Raw genomic sequence first — 19309 nt, 5'->3', positions numbered from 1 at the left:
TGACAGCTCCCCAGGAGCTGGTGCTCACTCATGCTGGGAGCCGGCTTTTAAGCCGGCTTCCTGCGCATTCTGGGAGCCTGTGTTCAACTGTGAAGGTTAACCGATGAGCCTGGGGTTATCAGTTAACCATAGACCTGACCTGCATGCACTATTCAAGAGGTGGGCGTACGATGGATGTATATAGAGGTATAATGATGCTTTTTCTTGTTATCTGTCTCTTTCCTAATGCTTATTGAGATTCTGTTAGCTTTTTTGACTTCAGCTTCATATTGAGTGGATGTTTACAGGGATCTATCCTCAGTGATTCCAAGATCTCTTCTTGAGTAATAATGACTAATTTAGACCCCATGATTTTGTATGTATAGGTGGGATTATGTTTTCTAGTGTTAGTTTACATTTATCAACATTGAATTTCATTTGCCATTTTGTTGCCCAGTCACCCAGTATTATGCAATCTTTTTGTAACTCTTTGCAGTCTGCTTTGAATTTAAAGATGCTTTGAATTAAAATCTCAAGTTAGATTCTTGTTTAAGGATTTCCAGAATATTCAGTGCACTGAAGAATGTACTTTGTCAGCATCCAAAAATATGCTGCACTCTTCCAATTCAGATTAAAATAAATTTTCTCTGCTCCAAGAAGATAATTCCATGCCAATTTCAGACATGATGTAACAAGAGAGTATGATGAGGTATTTGAGAATGGAGAAGAGGCACCATCAATAAAATTGTGTCTTTAGAAATAGTCAGTGCAGAATTAAGAGGAATTCCTGAGAAAATTTTGAGTAAAAAGAAATACCTTTTCAGAACTGGACAAACTTTAGCTTTTCCTTGCGGCTTTTCCATTCTGTCAAGTGGGATTAAAGAAACCACTGAATAACTGGCACTATCCTATGCTTACTGTTGCCCATTTTTGATGGCCAGAGGAGAGTTCAGGAAATGATATTCTGCAGAATTGGCTTAGAATTCAATTCATAATACAATTTGCAAATGAACTGTACAGTGACTCATTTCATCAGTATCTCATAGGTTTCTTATAGCCAAAACATCCTGGGCCAAAATCTTCATCAAGAGCATTTTTTTATATGCCTAATGGGAACAGAAAGGCACCTTGACACCAAGTAGCACTGCTATTATCACTTCATGTCTGTTTTGTTTTATAACATTCCTGCACTTTTACTTTTTTTTTCCCATTGCTAAACAGACCTAAATGAAGAGTGTAACAGTTGGATAGTCTCAGAGGGGTAGCCGGGTTAGTCTGTAACTTTAAAAAAACAAGTAGTCTGGTAGCACCTTAGAAACTAACAAAAAACATATATAGTATCATGAGCTTTTGTGGGCACACCCCACTTCCTCAGATGAGTGGAGTTGGTTTTGCCCACGAAAGCAAATGATTCTTTCTCTATGTATGTGTATATATATTTTTCTTAGTCTCTAAGGTGCTACCGGATTACTTGTTTTTTTTACAGTTGGATAGGTTGGGCCACATCCTATCAGATCTGAGGATTTGTCCTATGTGTGGGAGTCATTAAAAAGTGCGGAACTACCAGAGTCTTTTTTATCATCAGGTTTTTTTTATCATCATGATGATACTATATATATTTTTATGTATCCACTTCCTATGAGTGGATTTAGACAACATAGTTTTAGAAAGCAAACAAACCAAAACGTGTGTGTGTGTGTGTGTGTGTGTGTGTGTGTGTGTGTGTGTGTGTGTGTGTGTGTTTTAAACTCAGGTTAGAAACAATCCCTGTACAGAATCCCCACTGATTTAAATTGGAGCTCTGAGTTTGAAATGCTCATATTAAATCCTACCAGATTAAATCCTAAAGCCTCTGAAAAATAGATTTTATATTTGAAATAGCTGAATAGCAGTTAAAGCTATGTTTTGTCTATACAGTTATTGTAGATTTATAAACTTGTCTCTCATAAGAGTTTATAGTCAAAGCCGTCTCTTTTTTCATGCTCTGTTGATAATAGGTTAACAAGTCTTCTAAATGTGTGGTACAATTGTGTACTTAGTAGTCTGGGCATTACGAGTTCAAGATAATTCCAAATAAACTGTGAACCTTTTGTTAGTGAATAGATCCTTCAAATTCCAATTAAAACTTTACCCAGTTGATATCTTCCAGTTCAGATATGCACATGTCTGATATTTTCCTTAATTGCATTAGAAATTTTGTTTTAATAACACTAAAAAGGATACCATAACATTCCTTATCTAATATCAAAATAATGGAAACACAGAGTCTGCAACACTATTCTAAGTTTCTCTATTGTGTAGGTATTTAAAAAATTCTGAAAAGTATTTCAAACAAATGCAAAAATATGTGCAAACACTAAACAAATTAAACAAAACCTCCATCATTGCTTCTGACAAAATAAAATCTATTCATTTGGTAAGGATACAGAAGGATTGTCAGAAACTTAAACTGATATTCCAGCTAATAGTAAGTCATCGTATACATTTCTGCTTGTGTGACAGCAAAATAGTGAAAAAGTGATCCTTACTGTACTTCATAAGACAATTATGGCTTTGTTTAGTAAGCATAAATACATTTTGTTTAGTGATGTAAGCTATAATGCACTGGAGTGGAAAAAGCTTGTTAAATCACTTTTAAATTATCTAGTTAGTTTAAATATTAAATAAATGCATATAATTATTTCCTGTAATACACTGTTTGAAAGCTCAAATTTGCAATTTGCAAACACTGTTTGTAAGCTCGAAAACTTGTCTCTTTCACCAACAGAAAGAGGTTGGTTGAATGAAAGGTATATTGTCTCACTCACTAGGGATGTAAAATCCTGTTTTAGGGATGTAAGCGACTAGTCATCTACCCCATAAGCCTAGGTTTATCGGGTAATCGAGTTGCTACTCAACTAGTTGCTTCCCCCTCCTCCTTGCTGCCTCTGTATCAGAGGCAGCAAGGGTGGGGAGCAGGAGCTGGTGCTGGGGAGAGCCAGCTTAAAAGCTGGTTCCCCTCAGCACTGTCTCGGCAGGGAGGAGGGGAGGCAGAGGCTCAGCGTGGGAAATGGCGCAAGCAGGGACGAAAGCAGGGTCCCAGTTGCTGCACCTCTGCCTTTTAAATCCGTCCCACGGCTCTTACTACATTTAAAAGGAAGAGGCGCAGCAGTCCGGATCTGGCGCGTGTGGGGACTGCCTGCATCCCCGCTTGCCCTGGATTCCCCACCGCACCAGAGCCGTGGGAGGATCTTCCTACATGTAAAAGGCAGAGGCTCAGCGGTGATAGTGAGCCTCCCCCTTATCGACTAATCAAGTGCACAATGGAAATTCCATCAATTACACGATTAGTTGATTAATCAAAAGGTAACCTCCCTATCCTGTTTAGTTGGTAAAATGGTTAAACGTTAAGTTTAACTGGTTAACTCATGGGAGGCGGGAGGGCTGGAGCAGCCCCTGCACCTCGGGTAGGGGATGCTCCCGCCTGATTGCTTCTGGCCCTGCTTGGGGCTGACAGCTCCCTCCCCTTGTGTTGACAGCCTTCACACAGGATTAGAAGCGGCAGTGGGCTGCAGGTGCGGGGCTGCTCCCAGGTACTGGATAATTGGTTAGCCAGTTACCCATTCACATCCCTCTCACTCACATGGTCTCTCTACCCTGGGACCAACAAGGCTATAGCTGTTTCTGAGATACTTTCCTGCATTGCGCTTCTGGATAGACGCTGAAATACTGTATCAGCATGATTAATTTCATAGTGCAACCCTAAAAATGTATCTCCTTCGTTAAACAGTTAATGGACAGCAATAGAATTAGAAGTGAGAGACTGGCATCCCCATGATTCCATACTGTTACAATCTACTGTATTGAAGACCTTTTACATCATTTTAATTATTTACACTTTTTTATTAATTTGTATACAAAATTTTAAATAAGAACGAACAGAAGTTCTACTAGAAATTTAATTGATTCAGTATTGTGAGAATAACGGCATAGATTTCCCACAAATTAAAATATTTTCCTATTAAGCAGTAAAGTCACTAGAATGCTTTTTATTTTATTTATTTATTTGCTTGTTTGCTTTAACAAAATGGGAGTCTTAAAAATACTATCCTTACTGATAAAAGGAAAAATATTCTGAACTCCTTCCTTTCTTCTACAGATGCAACATACATGTGAGTTGCTGTACCATCTTGAGCTTGGAAATTGCTAAGATTTTAACCATATTAAATACAGATTGCTTCCTTTTATAAAGAAAAGTTTAAAAAATTTACTTCATTATTTTAATTGCTGCACATCTTACAGTTCTGTAATCCAGAGCGACTTTGTGTTTTATGCTTTTTAGAATACCACAAAATACTTTTTAAAATGTGCCTTGTATATTAAAATGTCAGATCTGCTTTGATGTAGACCACCAAAAGATAAATGTACAACTGTCTACTATTTCCAGTTAAAAAAAAAAAAACTCAAAATTGTCAGCCTGACAAAATTGATAATCTTTGCCTTTTTCAAATTTTTACACGCAATATCACACTCAAACTTTAGGCCTGATTCTCTACTACTGTGCACCCAGTATGGTCATTACACCTGTGCACAATAATTACATAATGTTTCTGTTCCTATTTAGAATTTTTGGGGCTCCAATAATAACGTTATCAAACTTGCTTGAACCCAGTTACTGGCTGCATCGTCACAGTTTTAGCTTTGCTGATACTGGTAAACACCCATTCGGAGGACACGGGACAGGGTGTATACTTGAGCTATGCCCACGGCAGTGCAAAAAGGTGTTGTCTTCCTGCCCATGCATGAGACAGGAAGCACAGCTGGCCAGAAACAAAATAGTGCAACTGACTATATGTTAAGTTTATCTGTATTCGTGTGCTACATAAACTGAAAAAAGTTGGAATATCTAAAACTGCTATACATAGAAGAGAGGTATTGCTTATAACATGGTGGGTACCCAATTTTTTTATATGAATGTGATTTTGTTTTTAAGTCACCTTTTACTGTTGCTAGAAGCAGCCCTGGAGATTGCCTGTGATTTATAAAATTTCCAGGCTGTGCTGCTTTCAGCCAAAAATTCCTCTTCTAGGAGGAGCAATGGCTGACAACTTCAGGTTCTAACTTGCAGAATTTTCATTTTGTTTCTCCCCCTCCCACAGGTTTTTCTTTGGAGGGAGCAGTCAGCTGTAAGTGTTTTCTAGATGCATATTGTTTTTATGATTGGAATGTCATGACACAGTGATTTCTGTTGTGATAAATGTTCAACAGTGTTAGTTCAGACAAATACTACCTCTGAGGAGACATAACATTGGAAGGCACACGCTAGCCATGCAGCCAATTACGGTCCACAGGGAATGAACAACTGTTTTGGAGAAGGGAATAATTCACTGTTAAGTAACTCTTTTCAAACGTCTGCTAAGGCAGAACCCATTGTGACCTGCAGTAATCCATACAGTCATGCCCTAACAATAGAACTTCATCTATTGCCAGCTTAATGTATGACCGTGTGCCTACATTCATCAACACTGCGGCATTCCACCAGGAGAGGAGGGCATGGTGCCAATGACTAGATGATGGGTAGGAAACTAATTGCAGGAAAGTAGAATATTTTAATTTACAAATTTCTGTGGGAATTGATAGAGACGCTAGAACAATTCTGTCCATCAGATTCCTTATAGAGTAATACCTTTTATGTTCTTTTTTTCCTACTTACGGCACTTTTTTTTAAAGACTTGACCAGTAGCATTTTGTCCCTGGATTTTTTTAAAAGTCCGTTTTATGCTTCATGGTGCTGAGCAGGAGGATGAATTGTGAGTCAGCAGTTTTGATTCTCAAATGTCATCGTGGACTGGCTGGTTTTGTCCTGTGGGCTGAAGGTTGCCCACCACTGCTATAGAAAGACTTGTGCTCTTTTTATCAAAGAGTTGATATGAATCCCAACAAGCTTTTTAGGGGAGTTTTTTATTTTTCCTTTCGTCTGATCTGTTTCTCTCCTCTGCTCTGTTATGCTGGCTCCAGGTTGTGACTAAATTCCTGGTGTGTCTGTGTGTTGCTTCCTTGTCTCCTCGTTTCTAAGGAATGTGTCTGATTGTGAGTCATGAACTTCTGGTTCCTAATCCTGGCACAGCTGCAGACTTTGTAGCCTTAAGCAAGTAATTTCATCCCATTGTGCCTGCTGTTCTTGTTTCTGCTGTGAAAATATTAATATTTACCTACCTCAGAGATGCTCAAAATGTTTTACACATCAGTTAATCTTCACATGTAAAAGTGGTGCATCATCTCAATATTGTTTTCATGAAAAGTATAATAACCCAGTAGAAGAGCTGTTGTATGTCTGAATTGTAACGGATAAAGGTGACCACATATCAGCTGACTACACCAGTGGTCCTCAACCTCGACCATCCTGGGCTGCATACTCAGTCCTCTGTGTGATGTGGGGTGTAGCCACAGAACATGCTATGTGTTTGCACTGAGAATGTCACATGGGCGGCTGCTGTGTGCTGATTGGGCCACAACTGGCCCATGGGCAGTGGGTTAAGAACCACAGGATTACGCATTCGTCATGCTTGCAGTAGCTAGGTGGCACAGCTTTGTAATGTATAAATATATCCACTGAGACTGGTAGGAGCCATTGGGATACTTCACATGAAGGATCTGAACATAGATATCTGAAGAAGAAATGCAAATGCACTCAACCTACAGATTTATGCATCAGGCACAACAGGCTGAACCTCTCTAGACTGGCACCCTCGGGACCTGACCGGTGCCAAACCAGAGAATTTGCCAAACCGGAGGAGGTCAATATTGTTTAGCAGCATTGCCAACACTTCCACTGCTCATTGGGCTCTTAGAAGGCATTTAGGGGTAAAGTAGAGCTAAGTAATAGCAGAGAATACTGAAAGCCAGGACTGGGGACTGAAAACAAACTTTATGGGACTGCAGGAAACTTGGCCACACCCACGATAAGTGGACATCCAGCTAACTAAAGTCATGCCAGATCATGGATGTTGCCAGACTGGAGAGGTTCAACTTGACGGCCATGAAAAACCAATCACAGACTGCGAAATCTGGTTTTAAGTCCTATACTATATAGATTTCAGGGGGAAACCAGCATTTCCCAAATTGGGGTCCTGACTCCAAAGAGAATTGCAACGAGTTCACAAGATTACTTTTGCGCTACCTTCAGAGCTGGACAGCTGGAGACCAGTGATTGTTGTCCGGGTGCCCAGCTCTGAAGATTCCCCACCAGCAGCAGTGCAGAAGTACAGGTGGCAATACCATACTGTGCCACCCTTACTTCTGCATTGATACCTTCAGATCTGGGCGGCTGCACTATTTTTAAAAACCATAGGCCCGTGAAATTGACCAACATGGACAATATGTGTGTATGAAGGTCCAGTCTACTTTGAAACTTAAAAACTAGTTAGTTTAAAAAAGAGATTATTGAATACAAATGTGTTTAGCTCTAAACACTGTTGTCATGGGTGTACCATCTCCCGCTTGCCCCCTCCTCCGCGCTGCTGCCACTGTGAGAGGCAGCAAGGGGGGGGTGGACAGGTGGCTCCATGGGAGCTGGCTCCCCACAGGCACCACCTTCCCCCCACTGTCTCTGATACAGAGGCAGCAAAGGGGGGAGGGTTGTGTGTAGTTGGTAGGATTAACCAAGAAGACCAGGTTTATTGGTTAAGCATGTCAACGATTACATGCTAACACTCCTAATTTATATTGTTGGTAGCTTGGAGACTCTGGGGGGAAAAAAATCAGCGATTTTCTTAAAAACTGGAATTTACCTTGATTACAGTGAGGCATTATTAATATTGTACCCAAATTTCGTAGGCAGCTTCCTCTTATCCTAACTTAAAGCAATTTAAGGGTTTGGTTGTGCCAGGAAAATGGGATAGGCCTGGAATGGGATTGCTTGTCAGAAAATCATACAGAAAAGAGACACTCACCAGACAGGTGAAAGGGACTGGCTTGGGGCGCATTCCCTTTCCTGTTCGGGACTGCCCCAGTCCTGCGCCTCCTTTAGGGAGAGCTGGGGGCGGGGCTGAAGCTTCCCCCAAACACGCCCTGGTGATTCACACAAGAACATTGCTGGCTGTTCTCCTTTGTTAGGGAGCGAGGGGAAAGTGCCCAGTTTGCGGCATTCCTCACTCTGGCTGGGGCGTGCAGGGAGCAGACGAACCTGGACCCGCCTCAGCTGGGGGGTCATGCACCCTTTCCCGGCTGTGCCTGCTGGAGCTATAGCAACCAAGGAGAGGCGATTCTCACCTGGCCCCACGGTACTGTGGTGAGTGCCGGCTGAGGTTGTCCTCTCTCCTTGGGGCAGCCTGCATCCTGAACCCCTCCACCCCAGAGCAATGATTCAAACAAAGCAGGGATATTTTCATTTTAGTTTCCAAAATCCAAAAAATTGAGTTAAAGATCTGAGCAATGCTGGATAAAGCTAATTTTCTATAACTTTGACCTAAGGACATAAATGCCTGTCCAAGAGCATCCATTTCAGGATTTAATGCACTTCTTTGTATGTACATTGACTTCACACCTTTGATTTGCCTTAACTTTCTTGAATGTCCTTATGTAGATATCCCTTTGCAGTAGTGTACACCTTTGACAATAAGGTCATTGGTTTAACTCAAAAAGAGGTTGCAACAACAATAGTTTCCCTATACTTTGCACCTTGGGATCAAAGTATTTTTTTCTTCATATAGTTTTCCAAAGGTGAGATGGGGTAACTAAACACTCAAGCAAAAGGTGCTGAATATGCATAATTGCTATCTACTTTAATTGGAGTGATGGATAGTAAGAACATCTGCAAATCAGGCAATTGGATTTTCTGTGCCACTGAACATTTTCTATATAGAAAGCCGGGATTGTTTACTGTAACTTGAAATCTAGGACAACTGTGGTTTAAATTCTGTGGCATGTTTGTTTGCACAAAAACTGTCTCCCATCATTATTATCTTGATATATCTCCGGTTCTTGCATAGAGAATATATACAGAGATTTATAGTACAGTGGAAAAGCAAGACCTCTGTAAGAACAAAGAGATTGTTGGTGCTTACTGCCCTGCTAACTAATTCCTGAGAGATGTTTACCTTCTCCTGCCGTACATATTCTTTCAGCCGATTATGCAAGTGTACACTTCTGTCTGTAAGCATTGACTGTCTGTCTCAAGAGTCCTGTTATTATGATGAGTGAGAGAGAAATAATTTGCAAAGAGAAATTCAGAGTTTTAATTGAGTTTTCAGTGCCCTTTGTTTTAACCTCTGATTGAAACCCTTGTTTATAGAAAACTTGAACCTGGTAGCAAGGGTCTCCTGGTGGAGGTTTTGTTAACGGGGCAGGAGCAACTTTGTAGATTTCAACACTGCCATCAGTCACTGTGGCTGCCCTATTTCCTATGATTTGCTCCAGAGTCTGTTTTGATTCAGTTCCGTTCAAACTAGGGATAAAAGCCAGTAGTCGATGTCCCGGGGCGGGGTTCTCTTTCCCCCCTCCCGGGTCTATGGCCAGCCTTGCGCCCTCTACTCCCAGCGGGGGCCTGCTCCCAACACCAGGGCCTGATGGGCAGCTCAACCCGAACTGGTCACTCAGAAAGGCTCGCTGGCCCTTTAAGGCGGGGCCTGCCAGCCCACTGGCCAGAGTCCATAACACAAGTCAGTAGCTGGCCCTTTAAGGCAGGGGCCGGTGGCAGCAAGTCATGGGACGAGGCCACCCCTACCCCCAGTAGGAGGACCTGGGCCCACCCTACTCCACCGGGTCTCGTGAGTGGTAGACGGACTCACCACTCCCTTGCGGGGAATCCATCCAAAATGTGCCAAGGTCCCCGGGGTGGGAGAGGCAGCTCCTGTCCCCACCCTGGGCCACTTCCTACCGGATCCTGCGAGATAGTGTCCCACGAGCTCGCTGGGTCCACAACTTCCCTGGGGGCCGCTTCTCCCTTGTAGGCTGCAGGGGGGACATCCCAACTGGCGCTCGGGTCACTGCTGCCTGCCCTCTGATTACCAGGCTGATGCTGGTCCGGAGCTCCCCGCAGAGGACCTTCTTCTCTGGCAGTCAGCCCAGACTGAGCCTCCCTCCAGGCCTTTATACCTGGGCTGCAGTCGGAGCACGCACAGCAGTGTCGTGGGGGAAGGGCTCTTTTGGCCAGGTGGGCCTGATTAGGCTCAGCCTTCCCAGTGCGGGGTTGATACACCCTGTCACAGTCAACTGCTCGATAAGCCTAGGCTTATCGGGTAGTTGAGTCACTACTTGACTAGTGCCTTCTCCCTCCCCCACTTGCTGCCTCTGTATCAGAGGCAGCGGGGCGGCGGGAGGGGAGGGAGAGATGGGAGCCGGTACCCATAGCAAGCCAGCTTTAAGCTGGCTCCCCACGAGCTCCACATCTGCCTTCCCACCCCCTCTGCACTGCTGCCTCTGATAGAGCTCCTGCCACCCCTTGCTGCTTCCTACAGCAGGTAGGCAGGCAGGCAGAAGCCGGTGCTGGGGGGAGCCGTCTTAAAAGCCAGTTCCCCCCAGTATCCTCCCACTCTGCTGCTTCGGAACAGGGGGTCCTAGCTGCCCACAAACAGGGGCTGCCACCCTGTTTCAGAGGCAGCAGTGTGTTGTGGCAGGCAGAAGCCGGTCTGCGCGGGAAGCTGGTTTTTAAACCACCTCGCCTTGCAGACAGGCTCCTGTCTGCCGCCCTGCGCTGCTGCCTCTGACAGATGTCCATGGCTTCCATCTTTTGAAAACTAAGGACATGGATTGTCAGTCTGGAGAGAGAATATTATTTAGAACAAAATGTGCTTGCTATACTTCCTTTTTACATTCCCTCTGTCATAGAAGGTTGTGTCGAGGAATATAGTAAGTTTGCAGTCCTGTCTGCGATTGCAGCAGAAATATTGTACAATAGTTTTTGCAAAATGATAAAGCAGTTTTGTTTGATGGAGTAAAGTACTACTCTGTTGTAGTCAAGGTAGCAGAATCTTGACCTTAGACCCCTGTTCAACAGCACAGTGAAGCACATGCTAATCATATTTAGTCAATACCTAACACTGAAGTTAGTGAGTTTGAAGCACAAACTGCAGGGTTTTGCTGAATGGGGGGGTTATTTATGCTGACCCATGTGAAGAAACTCATATTTGGATTTTTTTTCTTTTCTGTCTATTAACCAGAAGGACAGATGAAGTTAATGCATTGATGCCAAAAATAGGTTGCCTTATCATTGTGAGCATAAATTTTGAAATCAAATCTCTTGTAAAAATGGAAAATAATGATATTGAAAATTAATGGAACGTACAGAAATTATTACTAGTTTTGTGCCAAAGAACCGAGCCCTTTGCTCATTTTGGAGTGAGTTTACATCTTTTGCATAAATCTTTGTGGACTTGTCATATTTCTTACACAGCATTTGAATTACATCATACAAAAGAGACACTGTTGACACTAGAAGATGCTCTTGTACTAACATAAGATGTTGCTTGATGCTACCTATTATTCCACAAACCATTTCTCCTGGGAGAAGGAAAATAAATGTGAAATTTTTCTTCTCACCTGATTTCAGTACAGTCGTGCAGCATGGAAGCCACTTTGTCTTTCAAAATGTATAAAACGTCTTCACAATCTTAGTACAGAATTTTTTTTCAGTTCCTTGATTGCGGTGGTTCATGCAAATCATGCAGTGCTCTGCCTACTTTCTTTATAAAGTTGACAGGTGTGTAGGCGCTTGAAAAAGCATTACTGTCACTGTTCCAGAAAAGAGCCTCTAGTAGATCTGAAGAATATTGTACCTTTATGTGCAGTCGCAGAATCACCTCTTTTTGAATAGATTGTAAAAATACAAACAGCTAAAATTAATGAAAATCAGCAACTCTCAACAAATATTTGAAGTATTCAGGCACAGAGGCAGAGGTTTACAGATAACGTATTACCTCAAAAAGCATTTGAAGAGTGTTAACAGTGTGGAGTATTATTAATTATTCTGTCACAGATGTGAATCCAAAATTAACTTTACTCTCTTTCAAATATAAATAAAATTACATTTGGTTCAGTCTAATGGGTCTGGCCTTACTGCGAGTGTGTTTTGAAAATGGAGTGTGCTTTTCTGCTTCTCTGGGGCTAGAGTGTGACATGACCATCCAGCAGGGAGCAAGTGGTAACAGTCGCCTTTCCAAACTCCCAGCTGCTCTAAGGAGGGTGAATGCTGCTTCAGGTTTCAAGGTTACACTGTCCAGATGAATGGGCCTTAAATGTGACCTAGCAACCTAGCTCAAGTGGTAGCATCAGGACAACATTTTGCCCCTTCAGGAGTCCATGGGCTATGTGCTGCTCCTTTAGCAGGTCCCGCTCTGTCCTCTGGGACAAGTAGGCCTGGTCTACACTAGAATAGGGATGTTAACTATCTGTTATTTTACTCGTCAAGTAGTCGATGGAATTTCCATCGACTAGTCGATAGGCACGTCTGCATTCCTCCTTTGAAATGTACAAGAGCCCCCACTCTTGTACATTTCAGAGGAATGTGGAACTCTTTGTGCAGCCCGGGGCCTGTGGGAAGTCCTGTTGACTCCGGGCTGCACAGGGGCGTGCCAGCTTTGAAATATACAAAGGTCCCCAATGGGGGTTCTTGTACATTTCAATGCAGAAGTGCAGCATGGAGCCTAGGGTCCCCCACTGACCCTAGGTTCCATGCTGGACTGCCGATTTGGGGTCACCCGAGCTCTGCGTGGCATTTCAGCAGAACCTGGGATCATCTGGGGACGCCCCACCTAACTGCAGGTTCTACGTGGCATTTCCCCAGAACCTGGGGTTGGCTGGGGACGTGCCAGCTGATCCTGGGTTCTGTGGAAATGCTGAGTGGAGCCCGGGATCAGCTGGGGAATCTGCATCTGACCCCGGGCTCCATGCGTGGCAGTGCTGTACAGCTGTTCCCGGGCTCAGCTCTGTGGCGCTGCTACTTTGAAGTATCCCCTCTTCCCCCCCTTTCCTGCCTCTATCTGATAGAGGCAGCAAGGTGGGGAGGGGGAAATTGACTAGTCGATTGACTATCCGATAAGCACTTGCTTATCGGATAGTCGACTAGTCCTTAATATCCCTACACTAGACCAGGCAGGTCAGCTTAAGGTATGCTACCTAGCTATGCAAAATGTGTAGCTGGATTCGGCTTACCTTAAACTGAGCCGCTGTAGCATCTGCACTGCAGGAGGCCATTTCCCTTACTGCTTGCAGAATGAGGCTTACAGGACACTGGTGGGGGCTGCCCTTAGCGTTTTGATTTGGGGGCGGTCTACACTAGACACGCTAAATTGAATGCTGAAAGATCACCACTGTTCTGTTGGCTCTGTACCTACACCCTCCTGATGTCAGCCATGTTCCTGGCATACTCTCCATGCTGTGATTGTGAGGGTGACAGCCTGCAGCTTTCTTCCTTAGCTCTCCCCTTAGCGGAACTGGGGTTTTTACCTGCCATAAAGGAGCTGGCAGGGATCGGAATCTTTCCCCATGCATGGCAAGCCCACCTCAGCTGCTACTCACACAAAATCCCCCCAAAGTAGCCCCAGACACATACCTGGCAAGCAAACTTTGCCTTTCATTTGGTCCTCAGGCATATACTGAAATTTAACTTACACCTGTACGTAGCACATTTGTTCTGGTTGGACTTATTGCCATGAGTTGCTTAGAAATGCAAAAGCAGAACTGTGAAATTATTGCAGTTACAGAAACCTCCCTTGTGCAGGAGGCAGGGAATTATGCGGGCGGTATTGTCTGAGGGCAAGAGGGAAGAGGCAATGCAATATCCCCCAAGAGAGTTATGACCGGGCAGGATTGGAACAGAGCCAGCCCCCAACCCTGGACACCTAATACCTTGACACTGGTGCTGCATTTTCTTTAAAAAGGCGTAAGTTGAGCTGCTTAATTTCCCTCCACACTTCTCCCCACATCCTTATTGCTTCAGCAGGCATCTGTAGGCCCGATACTTTCTACTGTGGCGCTGGCTGTGTTGGTTATGCAGTTTTACTACTCGCTAGCCGATAATGTATCTCTTGTGTGGGTGCCTTTATCGAATGCAGTGACCTTACTACTGCTCTGTGTAGCTGATCATGGCTACAAAAGCTGGACTGTTTCACTACTGCAGAGTGCCCAATGTCTGTGCTTGTGTTGGGAAGCGATAGAAATTGATGAAATGGTACCACCTGTTGATTTAAAATAGTACTTGGAATTTTAAACATTGGATGGCTTGATTATTTCTTGCTTTGCTGGAACTCTGGCAAAGGCATGGCTTTTTGATAGTGGAAAAACTGACACACACCAATGGTGATGAATTTTAATAAGTATTTTTTTTGTCTTTGAATAAGAGTTTTTATGTAAAGATACAGTATCTACCAGAGTGTCTTCTGAGCCCAGACTTTTTCATGCTCAATTACTACCTCTTTCAGCTTACCACACTGCCTTAATGTTTCTCAGAGTGCACTGGTCTTGAAGTCACTAGCTTATGAATTCCCTATAATCTTCCCATTTGTTTTATAAAACTTCATAAGCAAGGCACTGGGACAAGAGATCAAAAGAAACTTGGGGATCTGTGGGACTTTCTCCCCATCTTGCTCCATGTTCCTCACTCGACAAGTTCGTTCTTACATTGGGGTTAAGGTAACTTACGTTTCTTACACATACTGTTGTATTGCAACCCCCTGTGGGGGTGTCAGAGCAGGCAGCTGGTGAGGGGTTGGCATAGGGCAGTATCTGTAAGAAATGTAAGTGTGGGATGGAGTGCTGGGGGCACAGGGCAGGGAGCTGAGGAGAGTGTATGTGGGGGGGGTGCTCAGAGCAGGAGGTTAGGTTTGTGGGGGTGCGAGTCAGGGCAGTGGTGGGGAGAGTTCAGGGCAGGGGTGTGGCGATTGTGGGGGTGCAGGAGTCGAGGCAGAGGGCTTTGGGGTGTGTGGAGGGATCAGGTCAGGAGATTGGGGGGATGTGTGGGGGGTGGCTCAGGGCAGGGTATTGGGGAGGGTGTGGAGGAGCTTAGGGCTGGGAATATGGCTACTGCACTGCCAGGCTGCCAGATTTCCCAGGGCTGGCTGGGATGGTGGGGACTGTGCTACCTGGCCACCCAAGCACCGGGATTGGAGCCTGGGCCCTAGTCTACACTAGGGAGTTATTTTGAAATAATAAGCGGATTGTCCACAGGTTGGTTATTTCAAAATCTGTGCTCCTGCACTCCAGTGCTGCTATTTTGAAATAACGACTCCCCAGAGTCATTCAAAATAATGACTCCCCAGTGCTTTCTGGGGCTCAATTCAAGGTAGCGCATCCACGTTAACAGAGCCTGCCTCAAATAATTTTGAGGCTTCCCCGTAGTGTGGACATGCTAGTTTGAATTTGTTAAATCAGGAGTTATTTCAAATTTAGTTGTTTTGAAATAATTTCCTAGTGTAGACATGCCCTGGGTGTGCTGTGGCTGCACAGCCCAGGGTACCAGCAGCAACAGGAGCTCTGCCCCAGCTCTCCAGTCTCTTAACCGGTGCGCCACACGCAGGTGCATCAGCTCACTTTCACCTCTGCTTTCACAGGACCTGCTAGGACCAAAAGAATAGAGATTTTCCTCTGCTCTTTCAGACTTTTGAGTTCCCAGGGTTAGTTCAAATTCCCAGCCATCGATAACTTGACGCCCAATGTGGTGGAGTTAGTGATCACCCCATCTCTGACAAACTGAAATTTTATATTTTTCATCTGTAGCAATTGCCAAAGAGTATTCCATAGGAACAATATGGCAGCTGTAAGATTTGCAGAGAGAAAATGTTGTGTTGGCATTTTTCTCTTCCTCAAAAGGGATATTGAAAACTGTTCTGGCACCCTGTCTATATGAGTCTGGCTTCTTGGTCCTTCCAGTTGTGTGCTCCTACTTCTGAGAGAGAATTTTATGTTTCCTTTGACTAACATTCAAGAGGTTGTGATAACCAGGCCTCGGACTGGAGACTGTTCACCAGGGTTAGCCCCTGGTGGGCCACTGGCGCTTTATTTACTTTCACTTCAACAGGTCCAGCCACTTGGAGCGCTCATTCACCGCAGATTGATGTTCCCAGCCAAAAACAAGAGCTGCGGGAAGCAGAGTGCACTGGGACATAGTTTCCTACAGCTCCCACTGGCCAGGAATGTTGATCCACGATGAATGGAAGCTTCAAGTGGCTCTACCTGAGGAACCGCAGGTAAGTAAACCTCAGGTGGCCTGTCAGGCTTTCCCTGGTGAACCACGTCTGGCTTATTGCCCACCCCTGCCTTAAAGGGAAGCTTTTTAGCAAGACTTTGTTAGCGAGTGTAACTAGTCCCCCTCAAGGCTCCCCGCAAATACAACCATGGATTTTGGCCCATTGCACCTTCCAATAGTCAGCAGAATGTAGAAGAGATTTGCTAAAGTCATTATTACTCCCTACTGAGGTTAGACTTTCAGAAAGCTGATCCCTAGTTAGATGCTAAAATCAGTGGCCAGAGTTGAACGTGTTGGCTATGTCTACGCTGGTGGGTTATTGCGCAAGTACGGCCGTTCTTGCGCAAGAATCCACAGAGCGTCTACACTGCCTGCCCGCTCTTGCGCAAGGAAATTTACAGTACGGCATGATAAGAGACGGCTTCTTGCGCAAGAGCTACGCTCTCTTTTAACAGGTGTAAGCCCTCTTGCGCAGGAACTTTTGTGCAAGAGGGCAGTGTGGACGCTCGGCAGGGATTTCTTGCACAAGAAAGCCCTATGTTAAAATGGCCATCAGAGCTTTTTTGCGCAAGAGAGTGTCCACACTGCCATGGGCGCGCTTGCGCAAAAGCACAGCTCACACATAGCAATGTGGACGTTTTCTTGCGCAAGACCTCTTGCACAAGAACCCTTGTGCAAGATGTTCTTGTGCAAGAAGCCACCATAGCCGTTGAGTCCTGAGTGCTTTGGTGTCACTTGCTTGGCATATGCTTTTTAAAAGTTCCCAAGTGACTTAGGAGCACAAGTCGATTGAATTTTGGTGAGATTTGTCCTTCTTAGCTATTGGAGTGCTATAAAAATTCTTGCCTGGGGTACCTCAGTAGGATCTGAGCTCTTGTAAAAGACAGGCTCTAACGATGGTCGCTGCGCACTTGTATATCTGTCTTTTGAGCTCTTTTGAAAATCTGGCCCTGCGTGTTAGATGCAGGGAAATGTGTCTTCTGCACAGAAATCATGTTAGACAAAAATGATTCTGTGGTTTGGCCCGTATGTTCTTGGTCAACTCGGGCTCTATTTAATGCAAATGAATAAGTAAATAGCTGAAAAGTACACTATGATGTAGGGATGTGAATTTGTGGTTAACCAGTAAGTCTCACCTTTAACAGGCTGGAGCACTGGAGGCTGCCTGCAGGGAGCGGGGGCTCTCTGCCTGCCCCTTTAATTGGTTAACTGGTTAAATAGTTGAACTGGTTAACCAATTAAATGGGATTTTACATCCCTCCTATGAAGGAGTTCAGTTTTAAATGGGAGCATATCGAAGCTCTGGAAAGTTGCTTCTGGTATCCAGAAGGAGACATTTGAAAGGACACACTAGATGAATGACCAAAAGAATTAAGGATCCTTTCCTCTCCTCACCCTCCTGTAATTTTGTAGCTTTCCTATAAAGCGCGCAGAGCTGTACTTCCTAAGCGTATGTGTCTGTCTGTGTCTCTCTTTATTAAACAATATGTTCAACATCGGTCAGGAATGTGCATGGAATGTTTGTTCCGTTCTGCTTCTGTAAAAAGATACATGGCTAAGTGACAAGGTAAATGTGGTAATACCGTCTGTTGGATGAACTTATGTTGGTCAGAGAGACAAGCTTTCCAACTACACAGAACTCTTCTTCAGGTCTTGGAAGAGTCCTGAGAGCGTCACAGCTAAATACAAGATCGAACAGATAGTTTAGCATAAGCCATTAGTAGGGATGTGACTAGTTGCGAACATGGTTAACCAATGAGATTGGGCTCATCGGTTAACCCTCTTAGTTACATGTAGGCCCCTCCCACTTGCTGCCTCTGTTTCAGAGGCAGGAGATGTGGGGGTGGGATCCCACCAGTGCTCCTAGGGAGCTGGTTTAAAAGCAGGCTCCTCCTGCATATACCAGCTCTCACTGAGCTGACTCTCTCTTCTTTCCCCCATGGTGCTGCCTCTGTATTAGAGGGAGCAGTATGGGTGGGGAGGGAGAGGGCAGGCAGGAGCCAGTGCTCGGGGGGAGCTGGCTTTAAAGCTGACTCCCTGCATATACCGGCTCCCACTGAGCCAACTGCTCCCCCTGCCTCTGAAAGAGAGGTAGCGATGGGGGTGGGGAACGGGAGCCGGTACTTGTGGGGAGCAGTGTTCCCTCTAAGCTGCCCAGCAGCACAGCTTCACAGGTGATTAATCAGCCCCGCCCAGTCAGCCAGCTCCCTGCACAGAGAACTGTGCCTGATTGGGCGGGGCTGATTAATCACCTGTGAAGCTTAGAGGGAACCCTGGTGGGGAAGCTGGCTCCCGGCAAGCACCAACTCCTGCCTTCCCTCCCCCGCCCCCCACACATGTAAACAAGTCTCCACAGAAAACTTCACACACATTAGTTTTAAGATCCCTAGTAGTTAGCACATACGCGAAGGGACCATTCTAGGTGAAGTAGCCCACCACTGAGTGGACAGTCTGGTCTCTTATGGCTGAGCTGTGAGTGTAGCAGGTGGCCATTTGACTGAGCTGTAACCTGCTGAAGACTTCAGCTGACACAGCAAACTCTCCGACTTAGTAAATGGACAGAAGGTGTGTGGGTCTGTAAGCATGTGTGCTCTGAAAACATGAGCTACTTATTCTCGTCTGTCAGCAAACTTCCGGTGCAGGGTGCAGAATTTGCTTGCTTCACTGTGCAAGTGTTTACAGTAATGTGATAAAGGATACTTAGCGCCTGTTAATCATTGCCTGCTCTTATTTTTATCATGGAGTTACCACAGTAAGAGAAGAGATGGAGGACAGCTGCGTTCCCCAAATACATATTTTAATTCACTTGAAGCTTTAAGTTATTTTTCACCGGGTATATCAGAAAAAGTTCTAGTGACTAATTTGCTTTCTGCCTTATGCTTGGGAAGTTAGATGATAACTATGCCTCTTTCTTCACGGTTTTACTTTATTACAGTATCTGTCTTCTGGACAATTGGGCAAATGTCTACCTGGACAAATGTCTTATTACACTTATATTGAAATAACTATTCCACTAGAATGATACTGGTGTAAGTCCCTTGTGTGGACACTTGATTTTGGTACAGAATCTTTAGTCTGGCACCCTCCAGTCCTGATTGGTGCTGAACTAGAGAATGTGCCGGACCATGGGAGGTCAATATTGTAGCGAGTATGTCTCTCTTATTTTTATTT

General features: G+C 44.5%; 1 protein-coding gene across 3 annotated transcripts in view; it reads left to right on the top strand.

The window, feature by feature from the left end:
• The window catches only part of MAP2K1 (mitogen-activated protein kinase kinase 1), an 84723-nt gene that overhangs the window by 23785 nt on the left and 41629 nt on the right, over positions 1-19309 (top strand). Inside the window, exon 2 of one of the 3 annotated variants that reach the window (XM_006129166.4) lies at positions 5118-5144. The exons of the other annotated variants lie outside the window; for them this stretch is intronic. Within the exon in view, the coding sequence (XP_006129228.1) occupies positions 5118-5144 (27 nt within the window). The remainder of the gene's footprint in view (positions 1-5117; positions 5145-19309) is intronic. 3 annotated transcript variants of the gene reach the window in all.

This window comes from Pelodiscus sinensis, chromosome 14, assembly GCF_049634645.1.
Source record: "Pelodiscus sinensis isolate JC-2024 chromosome 14, ASM4963464v1, whole genome shotgun sequence".
NCBI classification, from domain to species: domain Eukaryota; kingdom Metazoa; phylum Chordata; order Testudines; family Trionychidae; genus Pelodiscus; species Pelodiscus sinensis.
Note: the sequence above shows the minus strand (reverse complement) of the source record. Positions and strands in the feature narration are given on the sequence as shown.